The 16215-nt window shown below is 53.6% G+C and overlaps 1 protein-coding gene across 4 annotated transcripts in view; it reads right to left on the reverse strand.

Moving 5' to 3' along the window:
- GTF2IRD1 (GTF2I repeat domain containing 1) overlaps positions 1–16215 on the reverse strand; it is a 147118-nt gene that overhangs the window by 46738 nt on the left and 84165 nt on the right. For all 4 annotated transcript variants that reach the window (XM_064375648.1, XM_064375647.1, XM_064375646.1 and 1 more), the window contains exons 11-17: positions 15198–15306; positions 13360–13397; positions 12390–12470; positions 11182–11271; positions 6674–6721; positions 5679–5744; positions 4116–4299 (exon numbers count right to left, since the gene is read on the reverse strand). In XM_064375648.1, coding sequence (XP_064231718.1) covers positions 4116–4299; positions 5679–5744; positions 6674–6721; positions 11182–11271; positions 12390–12470; positions 13360–13397; positions 15198–15306 — 616 coding nt within the window. The remainder of the gene's footprint in view (positions 1–4115; positions 4300–5678; positions 5745–6673; positions 6722–11181; positions 11272–12389; positions 12471–13359; positions 13398–15197; positions 15307–16215) is intronic.

Here is a 16215-nt window from a genome sequence, read left to right on the forward strand (position 1 = left end):
CTGGGGTTGGAGCAGGCGGCCTCAGGGGCTTCCCGTGAAGCTGGTGTAAAGTGTAGAAACGTGGTCAGGTGCAGTAGCTCACGCCTGTCATCCCAGCACTGTGGGAGGCTGAGGAGGGTGGATCACTTGAGGTCAGGAGTTTGAGACCAGCCTGATCAACACAGTGAAACTCCGCCTCTACTAAAAATACAAAAATTAGCTGGCCACGGTGGCAGGTGCCTGTAATCCCAGCTACTTGGGAAACTGAGGCAGGTGAATCATTTTAACCCAGAAGGTGGAGGTTGCAATTGAGCTGAGATAGTGCCACTGTACTCCAGCCTGGGTGACAGAACAAGACTCTGTCAAAAAAAGGAACAGAAGGAAGGAAGGAGGGAGGGAGTGAAGGAGAGAGGGAGGGAGTGAAGGAGAGAGGGAGGGAGGGAAGGAGAGAGGGAGGGAGGGAAGGAGTGAAAGAGGGAGGGAGGGAGAGAAGGAAGGAAAGGAAGGAAGGAGAAAAGAAAAGAAAAAAGAAAAGAAAAGAGTAGAAACAGTCAGGTACCACTACATAGCAAGAACAACTCCGAGCTTCTGGAAAGGTCTGAGACTTACGGCTCACGCCTGAGAGGTGCTGTGTCACTTTGCAGCCGGGAGCGCCAGTGACCAAGCTCAGCTCTGTACTATACTAATGTCTTTAGCTCCACAGACTCCAGAAAGCCCTGCCCAGACAGGAGTCAGCTGTCTTTATCATACAGCACTGCTTCTAAAGACCCCACCTTCAGCACAACTAGTTCTGTTAGAGCAAGGCCGTTGGGGGCCTGGGGTTTGTGGTGGATAGAGGTACTGGGAAAATCACACTGGCTAGAGGAGGGCAGTCGAGGGATGGCAGGGTGGGCCATGGAACAGAGAGGTAATGGGCCTGGAGAGGTAATGAGCTCTCTGTCACAGGGGTAATCAAGCAGCAGCACCGAGGAGTCCCTGCCTGGGAGTGAGCCCAAAGGCCAAACTCTCAGGGCACCCTATGGGTCCCCAGTAGATGAGGATTTGGTGCCCGCTCTGGTGGTGGGTATCTTTTTTCCCCTGAGACAGAGTCTTGCTCTGTCCCCCAGGCTGGAGTGCAGTGACGTGATTTTGGCTCGCTGCAACCTCCGCCTCCCAGGTTCAAGCAATTCTCCTGCCTCAGCCTCCCAAGTAGCTGGGACTACAGGCATGTGCCACCACACCCGGCTGATTTTGTATTTTTAGAAGAGACGGGGTGTCACCATTTGGCCAGGCTGGTCTTGAACTCCTGACCTCCAGTGATCCACCCACCTTGGCCTCCCAAAGTTCTGGGATTACAGGTGTCAGTCACCATGCCTGGCCAGAATGTTTTTTTTTTTAAATTTATTTTTTGAGACAGGGTCTCACTCTGTCACCTAGATTGGAGTGCAGTGGTGTGATCATGGCTCACTGCAGCCTCGGCCTCCACCTCGGCCTCCCGAATGGCTGAGACTAAAGGTGCACGCCCCCACGCCTGACTAATTTTTTTCTTTCCCTAGAGACAGGGTTTCACCACGGTGCCCAGGCTGGGAGTATGTTGCAGGAGGCTCTCCTTCCACACGTACAGTACTATACACATATATAGTAGAGCCAATTACTGTACTATAATTACACATATTCTCTTGTTGAGTCTTTATTTCCCTATGTTTTCACACATCTCATGGGCTATATGTCTATCTCGAGTTTATCCTTAAATCGCCTGAGATGTGATCTTCCTTTTTTTTTATTTTTTTGAGACAGAGTCTCACTCTGTCCCCCAGGCTGAAATGCAGTGGTGCAATCTTGACTCACCGCAACCTCCACTTCCCACGTTCAAGCGATTCTCCTGCCTCCGCCTCTCGAGTAGCTGGGATTACAGGTGTATTCTACCACGCCTGCTAATTTTTTTTTTTTTTTTTGAGATGGAGTCTCGCTCTGTAGCTTAGGCTGGAGTGTAGTGACACCATCTTGACTCACTGCAACCTCCGCCTCCTGAGTTCAAGCAATTATCTGCCTCAGCCTCCTGGGTAGCTGGGATTACAGGCACCCACTACCACGCCCAGCTAACTTCTGTATTTTTAGTAGAGACAGGGTTTCACCATCTTGGCCAGGCTGGTCTCAATCTCTTGACCTCGTGATCCACCCTCCTCGCCCTCCCAAAGTGCTGGGATTACAGGTGTTAGCCACTGCACCTGGCCTTTTTTTTTTTTGAGACAGAGTCTTGCTCTGTCGCCCAGGTTGGAGTGCAGTGGTGTGATCTCAGCTCACTGCAACCTCCGCCTCCTGGGTTCAAGTGACTCTCGTGCCTTGGTCTCCTGATAACGGAGATTACAGCTGGGATCACAGGCGTGAGCCACCACGCCTGGCTAATTTGTGTATTTTTAGTAGAGATGGGATGTCGCCATGATGGCCAGGCTGGTCTCAAACTCCTGACCTCGCGTAATCTTCCAGCCCTGGCTTCCCAACGTGCTGGGATTACTGGTGTGAGCCACCGCTCCCAGGCATAAACCAAGTCTAAGTATATGATATTTCAGTAAAATAGAAGTAACAAACACAAAATGGAAATATGATCCTCCCATTCTCTGTTTTTTTTTTTTGAGGAAGAGTATTGCTCTGTTACCCAGGCTGGAGGGCAGTGGCGCAGTCATAGCTCACTGGAGCCTCCAAATCCCTCCTGGGCCTAAGTGATCCTCCCACCTCAGCTTCCCACAGTGCTGGGATTATAGGCATGAGCCACTGCTCCTGACATCCCCCAACCACCTTTTTATTCAATAACTGCCACTATCTTCTCCAAAGGGACTTTTTATCTCAGCTGGGCACACAGGGTATATCCATGGGTGCTGCCCGGGCCCTCACTGGCAAAAACACAACATGCCCAAGGAAACAGAAAGATCCTGGAGAAGCCATGCCGGACTTTCCCATCCTGGGGCAATGGGGCATTATCCCCAGCCCCTGGCCCAGGACACTGACACACCTGCCTAGAGAACCCTCGAGCTGACGGAAACTGAACACTCCTCTCCTGAGACTGTGGGAGGGGTCAGCTCGAATGCTCTGGGTCCAGCAGGCCTGGGGAGCCTCCTGTTTGCCAACTGCAGCCAAAACCCATCTAACACCTTGCTGTCAAAAAAAAAAGGAAAGAGAAAAGAAAGGCCTGGTACGGTGACTCACACCTGTAATCCCAGCACTTTGGGAGGCTAAGGTGGGCAGATAACTTGAGTTCAGTAGTTCAAGACCAGCCTGGCCAACATGGTGAAACCCTGTCTCTGCTAAAAATATAAAAATGAGCCAGGCATGGTGGCGGGCGCCTGTAGTCTCAGCTACTTGCGAGGCTGAGGCAAGAGAGTCACTTGAGACCAGGAGGCAGAGGTTGCAGTGAGCTGAGATTGCACCACTGCATTCCAGCCTGGGAGACAGAGTGAGACTCTTTCAAAAAAAGAAAAGAAAAGAAAGAAGAAAGAAAGAAAGGAAGGGAGGGAGGGAGGGAGGGAGGGACGGGGGAAGGATGGAAGGAAGGGAGGGAGGGAGGGAGGGAGAGGGGAAGGGAGGGAGGAGGGAGGGAGGGAAGGATGGGGAAAGGAAGGGAGGGAGGGAGGGGGAAAGGAAGGGAGGGAGGGAGGGGGGAAGGAAGGAAGGAAGGAAGGGAGGGAGGGAGAGGGGAAGGAAGGGAGGGAGGGAGGGAGGGAGGGAGGAAAGGATGGGGGAAGGAAGGAAGGGAGGGAGGGAGGGGGGAAGGAAGGAAGGGAGGGAGGGAGGGAGGGAGGGAGGGACGGGGGAAGGAAGGAAGGGAGGGAGGGAGGGGGGAAGGAAAGAAATCATGGCCAGCACAGTGGCTCACGCCTGTAATCATTTTGGGAGGCCAAGGCAGGAGGTGGCTTGAGTCCGGCAGTTTGAGAACGGTCTGGGCAAGGTGGCCAGACCCTATCTCTAAAAAAAAAAAAAAAAAAAAAACCGCACACACACACACAAAATCCCCAAAAAATTAGCCAGGCATGGTGGCACACACCTGTGGTCCCAGCTATTTGGGAGGCTGAGGCACAAGAATCGGTTGATGGCAATTTGCTGCTGCTCCTGGGCTCTGAGCAGGCCTGGTGCTGTCTTTTGCAAACCTGGCTGGGCCTTACCTCTTGATGACAAACTGGATGCTGTTGCTGGCTTCCAGAATCTTCCGGAGCTTGGCGATCCCGAAGCAGTTGGGCCTGCGGAGGGAGATGCCTTCAGGCAGCCCCACCACAAACAGCTCCTCTGGGTGCATCAGAAACTTGGAGTAGGGCACCTTGACGGGCTCCGAGATGCCAATGGCCTTGGCTGCAGAGACAGGGCTGCTGTCGGGCCTCCCGGTGCCACAGGGCCAGGAGCCTCAACCCCTGTGTCCTGTGCCTGTGCGGGGGGCGGGGGCAAAGCTGCCAGAGCCCTTTCGAGAGCTTGCCAGCCTTCCTGGGAGGCGGAAAAAGTAGTCCCCTAGCCACAGGAAAGGAACCTGGAGCTCAGGGGGGACGTGACTTGTCTGAGGTCACAGAGCCACCGAACAGCAGAACCGGGGGGGAGAACTCAAACCGGGGTACCCCAAAGCCCACGCTGGGTCCATGCCCTCACCCCTAGGCAGCACAGAAGCCACCACTAATGGCCGCTGAGGTTCAACATTGCTTCCCCCTAAGTCCACTGGGCCTCACCTTTCCAGTAAGACCCCCGAGAGTCCCTCCTGTCACCAGAAGCAACACCACGCCTTGGAATGAGCCAGATCTCTGCCACCAAATAGCGTGGGGCCTTGGACAAGTCTCATCCCTTTACCAGACCTCATTTCTCATCTGTAAAATGGGTCTCAGGACATGGGAATTTTGTGAGATGGGATACAAGAGGACGGGGTTGGGGGCTGGGCCTCAGTGGCTCACGCCTGTAATCCCAGCACTTTGGGAGGCCAAGGTGGGCGGATCGCTTGAGGTCAGGAGTTCAAGACCAGCCTGGCCAACATGGTGAAAGCCCGTCTCTACTAAATACAAAAATCACCCTGGTGTGGTGGTGTGCACCTGTAATCCCAGCTACTTGGGAGCCTGAGGCTTGAACCCAGGAGGTGGAGGTTGCAGTGAGCTGAGATGGCGCCACCGCACTCCAGCCTGGGTGACAGAGCGAGACTCCATCTCAAAAAAAAAAAAAGCGGGGGAGTGGGTAGGGCTGCCTGAAAACCATCCATCTGTGGAAATGACAGCGGGGAAGGTTTTTATGTGCCTTTTTGTTTTTGTAAAAAAGGAACACCCGGAAAGACTGAAAGAATACATTTGATATCTGGATTTTTACAAATAAAGATGGCTATTATAATGAAAAAAAAAAAAAAGAATGTGGCGAAGCACCTAGGTTTGAAATTATCTGATCTTATTCTTATTATGAGTCTTCTTGAGGACCCTGGGTGAGGGCAGAGGGCTGGCGATACTACAGGGGAGAGAGTGGCCTCCAACCTGCGGCTGGGGCGGAGTGTAAGTGAGTGAGCCAGAGAGCCTGACTGGAAGCCCCTCTAGTGTCCCCATCCTGACGGTGGGTCCCAGCTCCTCCCACCCCTCCCTCCCTTGTCCCTGCCCAGAGAGCAGCTGGTTTGGGAATGGGCAAGGGGATGGCTCCAAAGCCCTTTCTGCTAACAGGGCAGCTGGTGGGGGGCCAGGATGCCCCCAGACCCTGTCCCACTGCTTGCTCACCGTATCGCGTGTTGAAGAGCAGCTCCACCTGCTTCCGCAGGGGACGGATCACGTCACCGTGGCTGTCTGGAAGGCAAAAGGCGGTCTGTTGAGCCTCTCTGGTGGCAGCTTCTCAGCTGATGTCCCAGCTCTGCTGGTACCAAGATTGGCCCTGGGTGGGATCTTGGAATGGGAGAAGGCTGGGGTGGTGGCGGTGGGTAACTTCAGAAACGGCACAGGCAGACCTGACAATGCCTGGGCTCACATGCTTGTTTGTGAAATCAAATCTAGGGCACTGCCAGCCTGAATGAAGATTTGGAAGGTTCTGTGAACTAGGAGTAACCATGGGTCTTTCTAGGTATGTGACTGAGTACGTGATTGAGTAAAGTACGTGACTGAGAACTAGTGGGTACGCGCTAAGCCTGCAAATTGAGCACACTGCCACCAGGTGGCAGTGGAACTGTGTTAAGACTTCATGGTTCCTCCTGCCAGGCTGGGTTTGGGGAAGTGAAATTCTCTCCTCTGACACTCACTCATTCCATTCCAGGATACTCCAGACCCACCCTCACCTTGACTTCCCACTCTTTCTCTCCTACTTCCATCCTCAGCAGGGAGGGAATTGTCACGTTCCTGAGAATGGGCGTGTCTGCTGGACACAAAGCCAATTTTGGGCTTTCAGGCCTCAATTCTACTTGCTGATAGAGGAGGCTCAGTTCCGGTCTTAAAACCTTTGCGGAAAGCAGCAGTGTGTGTAATAAAAACTAAGCCTTGCAATTTTCCTTAGCAGGGGCAGCTGCTCATGCCATTGACCAGGTAACTCCTGGTTCTAGAGGACAGGTCCTTGAATCTCCACCCACCTCAGGCAGCCCACAGGACTCCCAGCCCCAAACCAGGGTGCTGGGGAGAGATGGATGGAGAGAAGGCAGAGACCCAGAGGCCAAAGGGGAGGTGGAGGGCAGGGGAGGAGAGATGGGGTGGGGTTGGGGGTGAAATGTGGGGGGCAGACAGGGTCTCACCCTCCACAGGCCTTTCCTCGGGCCGCGGGTCCTCACTGAGGCCTTTGTCTAAAAGAGAACAGAGGATGCCGGGAAGCCACGTATATCATCTCCTAAGCCATGCACTGCTGATGTCAGACGAGATAGCTTGGAAATGGCAGGCCAGGAGGGCCAGCTCTGAAGCACGGCACCTATTCCCATGGGATCAGGGACCCCGATTCCACACAGGCGCCCACCCTGTAAGCAGGCTGAGATCATTTTGCATGCACCTCCCAAGCTAGTCTCTTCTAGACACTGAGGACACATGGGAACAAGATAAAGTCCTGGGCCGGGCGCGGTGACTCATGCCTGTCATCCCAACACTTTGGGAGGCCAAGGCAGGCGGATCAACTGAGGTCGGGAGTTCAAGACCAGACTTGACAACATGGTGAAACCCCATCTCTACTAAAAATATAAAAATTGGCCAGGCACAGTGGCGGGTGCCTGTAATCCCAGCTATTCGGGAGGCTGAGGCAGGAGAATTGCCTGAAACCGGGAGGCGGAGGTTGCAGTGAGGTCGTACCATTGCACTCCAGCCTGGATGACAGAGTGAAACCCCATCTCAAAAAAAAAAAAAAAAAAAATCCAGGTGAGAAGACAGGGGACAATTTGTTCAAAATAGTCATCACATGAGTTAGCACGTGGAGAAAAACATACGAAGGGTAGACACTAGGAATACTAGTGGTTACCTGAGGAGGATGCGATGGGAGCGTTTTCCTTCATGTGATACACACTTTGTTTGCTTTTAAGAGACACTGTCTTGCTGTTGCCCAGGCTGGAGTGCAGTGGTGCAATCACAGCTCATGGCAGCCTCAACCTCCTGGGCTCAAGCAATCCTCCCATCTCAGCCTCCCAAAGTGCTAGGATTACAGACATAAGCCACTGCACCTGCTCAATGTGTTACACAGTTCTATACCATTTAACCGTTTTTTTTCTTTTTCTTTTTTTTTGAGATGGAGTTTCACTCCTGTTGCCCAGGCTGGAGTGCAATCACATGATCTTAGTTCACCTCAAACTCTGCCTCCCAGTTCAAGCGATTCTTCTGCCTCAGCCTCCCGAGTAGCTGGGATTACAGGTATCTGCCACCATGCCTGGCTAATTTTGTATTTTTAGTAGAGACAAGGTTTCTCCATGTTGGTCAGCCTGGTCTCGAACTCCCAACCTCAGGTGATCTGCCCGCCTCGGCCTCCCAAAGTGCTGGGATTACAGGCGTGAGCCACCGCACCCGATCCCATTTAAATGTTTCATATCATACATGTGTAAACAGAAAAAGCACATATATGCAAAACCCTCTAATGCATGGTGGTCCTAAAAATCTCAGAATTTTCTTTTTTTTTTTTTTTGTTCCTTTTGAGACAGAGTCTTGCTCTGTTGCCCAGGCTGGAATGCAGTGGTACAATCTCAGCTCACTGCAACCTCTGTCTGCTGGGGTCAAGCAATTCTCCTGCCTTAGCCTCCTGAGTAGCTGGAATTACAGGCGTGCACCACCATCAGAATTTTTTGTCCCCTGAGATGGAGTTTTGCTCTTGTCGCCCAGGCTGGAGTGCAATGGTGTGATCTTGACTCACTACAACCTCCGCCTCCTGGGTTCAAGTGATTCTCCTGCCTCAGCCTTCCAAATAGCTGGGATTACAAGTGCGCACCACCACGCCAGCTAATTTTGTATTTTTAGTAGAGACAGGGTTTTGCCATGTTGGCCAGGCTGGTCTCGAACTCCTGACCTCAGGGTATCCACCTGCCTCAGCCTCCCAAAGTGTTGGGATTGCAGGCGTGAGCCACCGCACCCGGCCAGAATTTTCTTAATCCATCAGGTTTGCCTGGGGTGCCTGGGAAGAAACCCTGCATGGGAAATCAGCAAACACGTGTTCCAGCCCAAGGCTGTGTGACCTTGGGGAGGTGAACGAGCCTTGCTGAGCCTGTGTCTGCTCTGTCAAACAGCAATGGTGCTGTGCTCATCAAGGTCCCCAGCCCCTGCAGTGTCACCCGCTGCGGTGTCTCTGGCTGTGAGTGCTGTGCTGAGGCTTCCATGGTGTTTTCTAACGCCACTGGGAACTCAGCTGGGCACTGTGCCAATTCCTTAGCCGCCACGCCACGCTTTCATCTCAGCCCGAGCTTGGCGTCAACCAAACTCTCTGGATAGCTATGCCACAGACTGCTGTCAAGTCTGGTCATGCCCAGTTTGTGCTGGACAAGTCAAATTTTTGTCTTCATTACCAAAATATTAAAAGTGCATCATAACTGATTTAGGAAAAAAAAAAAAATGAAGGCTGGGCATGGTGGCTCATGTCTGTAATCCCAGCACTTTGGGAAGCCGAGGTGGGCAGATCACAAGGTCAGGCGTTCGAGACCAGCCTGGCCAACATGGTGAAACCCCATCTCTACTAAAAATATGAAAATTAGCTGGGCGAGGTGGTGCGTGCCTATAATCCCAGCTACTCAGGAGGCTGAGGCAGGAAAATCGCTTGCACCAGGGAGGCAGAGGTTGCAGTGAGCTGAGATCCCGCCACTGCACGCCAGCCTGGGTGACAGAGCGAGACTCAGTCTCAAAAAAAAAAGGAAATGAGTCTGGATGAGGTGGTTTACGCCTGTAATCCCAGCACTTTGGAAGGCCGAGGTGGGTGGATCATCTGAGGTCAGGAGTTCGAGACCAGCCTGGTCAACATGGTGAAACCCCGTCTCTATTAAAAATACAAAAATTAGCTGGGCATGATGGTGTGTGCCTGTAGTCCCAGCTACTCGGGAGGCTGAGGCAGAAGAATCACTTGAACCTGGGAGGCAGAGGTTACAGCGAGCGCAGATTGCAGCACAGCACTCCAGCCTGGGAAACAAGAGTGAGACTCTGTCTCAAAAAAAAAGAAAACACGCAAATCATTTTGCTAACGCTGCTACTGTTTGCTATACCCTTGTTTTCCCCCAGTGATTATGTTTACAACCCAGTTGTAAGCAAAGCTCAATCAAGTTTTCTTCTTTCGCTCACTGTTACATCCTAAGCATCTTCCCTCGTCGCCTATTTTTGTTTGTTTGCTTTTGAGATAGAGTTTCACTCTGTTGCCCAGGCTGGAGTGCAGTGGCCCGATCTTGGTTGCAAACTCCGCCTCCCAGGTTCAAGTGATTTTCCTGCCTCAGCGTTCCCAGTAGCTGAGACTAAAGTTGCCTGCCACCACGCCCAGCTAATTTTTCTGGTGTTTTTTAGCAGAGACGGGGTTTCACCAGGTTGGCCAGGCTGATCTTTAACTCCTGACCTCAGGCAATCTGCCTGCCTCGGCCTCTGAAAGTGCTGGGATTACAGGTGTGAGCCACCATGCCTGGTCTATTTTTGTTTTTCTGAGATGGTGTCTTGCAGTGGTGTGTAGACTGGAGTGCAGTGGCACCATCATAGTTCACTGCAGCCTCCAACTCCTGGGCTCAGTGGCTCCTCCCGCCTCAGCCTCCTGAGTAGATGGAACTACACGTATGTCCCACCGTGCCTGTCTAATTCTTATCTATCTGTCTATCTATCTATTTATTTATTTTGAGACAGAGTTTCGCTCTGTTGCCCAGGCTGGAGTGCAGTGGCACAATCTTGGCTCACTGCAACCTCTGGCTCCTGGATTTAAGTCATCTCCTGCCACAGCCTCCTGAATAGCTGGACTACAGGCATGTGCCACCATGCCCAGCTAATTTTTGTATTTTTAGTAGAGATGAGGTTTCCTCATGCTGACTAGGCTGGTTTTGAACTCCTAACCTCAAGTGATTTGCCTGCCTCAGCCTCCCAAAGTGCTGGGATCACAGGTGTGAGCCACCTTACCCCGCCTATTTTACTTATTTGCTTACTATCCATTGATCTCTTCCCCTGAGGATGTGCACCCCAGGAGGTGGGGACTTCTGCTTGGTTCACTGCTTTGTCTCCAGCCCCTTATACAGGACCTGGTACACAATAGATGCTCAAGAAATAGTTTTTGGATAAATAGACAAATTAATCCCAATAGGTGGTTCCTGGGAAGGATGCTGGTTCTTGTTATAAATGGAGCCTATGGCCGGCGCGGTGGCTCACGCCTGTAATTCCAGCACTTTGGGAGGCCAAGGCGGGCGGATCACCTGAGGTCAGGAGTTTGAGACTAGCCTGACCAACATGATGAAACCCCATCTCTACTAAAAATACAAAATTGGCCAGGTGTGGTGGTGGACGCCTATAATCCCAGCTACTCGTGAGGCTGAGGCAGGAGAATCACTTGAATCTAGGAGGCAGATGTTGCAGTGAGCCGAGATCACGCCACTGCACTCCAGCCTGGGTGACAAGAACAAAACTCCGTCTCAAATAAATAAATAAATAAAGCCCACTCGAGGTTTCCAAAAGGAACCCAGCCTCGGAGTGGGGTCAGGCACATATTGGGTTTCCTCTACTAGAGGCAGTCGAGACCAAGGAAAGCCTGGGGCCTGCCTGGCCACCCCTTTCCCTTTGCTCCTGGGGAGGTAGTCTCAAGCACCAGCAGCCCAGGTCCCTTTCTTACCTGCCAGCATCTCCATCCCATAACCAGAATCCTCGGACGGCAGCTGCCCAGGCATCGAGGCTGTCATTTCCTCAGAGGTGGGCGAGGGGTCTGAAGACAAAACTCCAAATGACACGGGCGTCCTCTACCTGCCACACTCCCGTCACAGTCCGTCAGGGACCACCCAGTCCACTCTGTCCACACACAAGGGTCCTTTTCTTTCTCTCTTTTTTTTTTTGTTTGAGATGGAGTCTCACTCTGTTGCCCAGGCTGGAGTGCAGTGTGCCATCTCAGCTCACTGCAACCTCTGCCTCCCTGGTTCAAGTGATTCTCCTGCCTCAGCCTCCCGAGTAGCTGGGATTACAGACGCACACCACCACGCCTGGAACTACAGGTGTGAGCCACCATGCCTGGCTAATTTTTGTATTTTTAGTAGAGACGGGGTTTCACCATGTTGGCCAGGATGGTCTTAAACTCCTGACCTCAGGTGATCCACCCATCTTGGCATCCCAAAGTGCTGGGATTACAGGTGTGAGATACCACGCCCAGCCATTTTTTTTTTTTTTTAGATAGGGTCTCACTGTGTTGGTCAGGCTGGAGTGCAGTGGTGCGATCACAGCTCACTGCAGCCTCCAACTCCTGGGCTCAAGTGATCCTCCTCCCTCAGCCTCCTCAGTAGCTATACCTACAGGCACACACCACCACATCTGGCTAACTTTTTATGTTTTTAGTAGAGATGGGGTCTCGCTATGTTGCCCAGGCTGGTCTTGAACTCCTGGTCTCAAGCAGTCCTCCTGTGTCGGCCACCAGAAATGCCGGGATTACAAGCATGAGCCACTGCGCCCGGCACCCTCTTGGCTTCTAACAGTCACCCCATACTGAGGCTCCAGCGCCCAAATCTACCCTCTCCTCTGAAGAAGTGGAAAGGGAGCCTTGGGGGAGGGTAGGGTGAAACTCAGAACCTCTCAGGCCCCACCTCACAAATCCCAGGGAAGCCAAGCCAGGAAGGTGAAGTTTGAGGGGACCTCCTGGAAGGTGAGAGCTGAGAACACGGATTCGCAACACGGGCAGATGTGGCCAGAGAAAGCATTCACAACACCCCAAAGGCTCTCAGAATCCACGGAGAGAAACGGCGGCCTGGAGGCCTCTTCTTCACCAGCGCAGACCCTTGGGAGGCCAATGGTATGGCCCTGATTTCTGCAGGGGCTGGTCAGACGCCCGGCCCTTACCTGGGACGGTGACCTGAATGATGTCCAGATCCTCTGGCTCAATTTTGATCGGCCTCAGCACGCCCAGCTCCCCAGAGGTTCCTGTAAAGAGGAAAGGAAGGATCTGGTCAAGTCTGGCATGAGCCTGGCTGGGCAGAGGGAGTTTTCCCAGAACATTCTGGTGTCTGTAACTTGTCAGTAAGGTTCTACCTAGGACAAGTCATGTCAGCTCCCGGCTCCTGCCCAGACCAGAACTGGAGGTCAGGGGAGCCCTCAGGCTAGGCTTAGGGGCTTCTGTTTATTTATTAGAGACAGAGTTTCACTCTTATTGCCCAAGCAGGAGTGCAATGGCGGGATCTCAGCTCACTGCAACCTCTGCCTCCTGGGTTCAAGCAATTCTCCTGCCTCAGCCTCCCAAGTAGCTGGGATTACAGGCACCCACCACCACGACAGGTTAATTTTTGTATTTTTAGTAGAGACGGGGTTTCTCCATATTGGTCAGGCTGGTCTCGAACTCCTGACCTCAGGTGATCCGCCTGCCCCGGCCTCCCTAAGTGCTGGGATTACAGGCATGAGCCACTGTGCTTAGCTAGGGGCTCCAATTTATAGACCCGGTGACTGAGGCGCCCCGGAGGCGAGGCTGCTGGTCCAGGAGCCTGGAGCCTGGGTCTGCATATTGACAGGAGGCAGTGGTGATGCCAGCACCCAGGTCTCCATGCCCCCGACCCCAGTAGGAACTCCCAGCATGCCTTGCACCTCAGCACTGCAAGCCTGGGGAGTGTAGGCGGGTAGAGTGGGGTCATTAGCACTCCAGGTTCATGGGCTGAGTTGAGCTCCTCCCTAAGGCTGCCGGGTAGGGCTGGTGGTGGCCTTCCTGGCCCATGACTCCAGGCTCATGGGCTGAGTTGAGCTCCTCCCTAAGGCCGCCGGGTAGGGCTGGTGGTGGCCTTCCCGGCCCATGACACCCATGGCGTGCCCTGTTCCTTCTCACCTGGCCCGCAGTCTTCAGACATGCTGCCCTTGTCTGACCTGTGAAGGGAAGCCAGGAAATGATACCTGTCAGCCAAGTCCAGGGCCACAATGCCCAGCCTTGCCCCTCCTGCAGGGGGGCCCACCGCGACCACCCTTGCAGAAGACACCCCTCTCCATTACCCCCTGGCCCTCCAGGGCGGTGCTCCCTACCCCCACCAGCGACCCCTGTGCCCTGTCTCTGGGGACCATCATCTCCAGAGGTACCCGAGCCAGGCACCTGCTCACTCTTCTGGGGTGAACCATCTGGGTGTCCCCCTTCCTCACCATCTGGGAGCTCTGGGGCTCCTGAGCTTGGCACAGTGGGGCTTTGGTCAGTGCTTGTGGGGGATTAAGACCTGCAGGTCCTGGAAAGGGTAAGAATCTGGGGAGAGGGCTGGGGAGCGAAGGTAGCCAGGACCCTGGGATGGATGATTTGGTTAATCCCCTCCCTCCCTCCCAGAGAACCGCAGGGGGAGGCCTGGCATGACGTGGGGATTCTGAAATAAACAGCCCACCCCTGCCTCTAAGAGGTCAGAACGTGGTTGGGGGGTGCTGGTGGGTGGTTGCCAAGCTGAGTGCTGGGGCAGGGTCTGGTGGGCACTCAGGACAGGCATTGGACCTGGTGTTAGTATGTATGTGTGCATGTGTGCATGTAGGTATACACATTTTTTTTTTTTTTTTTTTGAGACAAAGTCTTGCTCTGTTGCTCAGGTTGGAGTGCAGTGGCACAATCTTGTCTCACTGCAACCTCTGCTTCCGGGGTTCAAGCGATTCTCCTGCCTCAACCTCCCAAGTAGCTGGGACTACAGGCGCCCGCCACCATGCTCGGCTAATTTGTTTTGCATTTTTAGTAGAGACGGGGTTTTGCCATGTTGGCCAGGTTGGTTTCGAACTTCTGAGCTCAGGTGATCTGCCTGCCTCAGCCTCCCAACGTGCTGGGATTACAGGTGTGACCCATCACACTCGGTCTCATGTATGTCTTTTTGAGACAAGGTCTTACTCTGCTGCCCAGGCTGGAGTGCAGTGGTGCGATCATAGCTCACTGCAGCCTTGACCTCCCAGGCTCAAGCAATCTTCCCACCTCAGCCTCCCAAGTAGCTGGGACCACAGGTACCAGCCATAACATCCAGCTTACTTTTTATTTTTTGTAGAGACAAGAGTCTCACTATGTTCAGGCTGGTCTCAAACTCCTGGGCTCAAGAGATCCACCCACCTTGGCCTCCCAAAGTCCTGGAATTACAGGAGTGAGCCACCAAGCCTGGCCTAGTGTGGGCATGTATTTATTTTGAGACAGAGTCTCGCTCTGTCATCCAGGCTGGAGTGCAGTGGCGCAATGTCAGCTCTCTGCAACCTCTCCCTCCCGGGTTCAAGCCATTCTCTTGCCTCAGCCTCCCGAGTAGCTGAGATTATAGGTGCACACCACCACACCCTGCTAATTTTGTGTTTTACTAGAGACGGGGGTTTCACCATGTTGCCCAGGCTGGTCTCAAACTCGGGCCTCAAGAATCACCCACCTCGGCTTCTCAAAGTGCTGAGAGTACAGGTGTGAGTCACCGCGCCCGGCCTAGTGCGGACATTTAGAGGCTTCTGAGGGAGGTGACATCTGGCTAGATCTTGGGGGCGGGAGAGTTCCCTAGGTGACAGTTCTCTAGGCAGAAGGAAGTAGGTGGAGTCTCTGTTTCCCCTAGTCCTCCCTTTGCACCTTCAAGGGCTGGTGGCGTGGTGGGAGCTGCCCTGGGTCTCTGGTCCCCCCTTGCAGGTAATACTCCCTCAGCCCAGAGCAGGGCTGGCCATAGGCCTCCAGGGTCGGGGCCTCACCGAGCATTCCCAGCCATGTCAAGGATGCTGGCCCTAGAGACCTCTGCAGAGGTGTCCTCCGGCGGGCTGGCTGGCTCCAGCTTCGTGGTGTCTTTGGTAAACTTGTTCCCTGTGGGGAGAGTCAGGGAGGTCAGGGTGAAGGCCCTCTGGCCTCCTCTTGCTGCAGGACTGCTGGGTGAAGGTCTCCACATAAAGCTCCTGGGGGAATCCCAGGGGTAGGGCCTCGCCTCTGCCCTTCCTTGTGAGCTCCACGTCTAGCCAACAGCCAGGAACGGGTCCTGGGGAGAGACGCTGCCCCCAAAAGGAGGAATAGCAGCCCTAGTGCCAGAGGGGGCCAGAGATTTGAGACAGTAAGGGCAGGAGGAAGGGGAGGCAGCAACCAGAGATGGTTTGCCTGCCTTCCAACACGTTACAGGGGCTGAGCCCTGAGAAAAGGCCCGGGGCTTCCCCAAGGCTCATTGTGGGACCAGGCCCTCGTTTCGTTATTTCATTGTGCCAGGAGCCCAGAGGAGGGCGCTCTTTGTTTTGCTTTGTTTTTTGAGATGGAGTTTCGCTTTGTCGCCCAGGCTGGAGTGCGATGGTGCGATCTCGGCTCACCGCAACCTCCACCTCCTGGGCTCAAGCAATTCTCCTGCCTCAGCCTCCCAAGTAGCTTGGATTACAGGTGTACACCACCATGCCCAGTCAATTTTTGTATTTTTAGTAGAGACTGGGGTTTCTCCATGTTAGTCAGGTTGGTTTTGAACTCCTGACCTCAGGTGATCCGCCCACCTCGGCCTCCCAAAGTGCTGGGATTATAGGCGTGAGCCAGGGCACCCGGCTGGAAGGTGCTCTTATCATCCCCATTTCACAGATGTGGAAACTGAAGCCCAGAAGACCTTTCCCAAAGTCATATAGCCAGTGGGAGGCAGGACCAGAACTGGGGTGCCAGATACACAAAGATCCGCAATGCTTTGCTGCCCCAGGAAGAGCCTGCACCTTCCCTTTTTTTTTTTTTGAGATAGAGTCTTGCTCTGTC

This window comes from Aotus nancymaae, unplaced genomic scaffold (genome assembly GCF_030222135.1).
Source record: "Aotus nancymaae isolate 86718 unplaced genomic scaffold, 86718_ANA_hifiasm-v0.15.2.pri h1tg000012l, whole genome shotgun sequence".
In the NCBI taxonomy this organism is placed as follows: Eukaryota; Metazoa; Chordata; class Mammalia; order Primates; family Aotidae; genus Aotus; species Aotus nancymaae.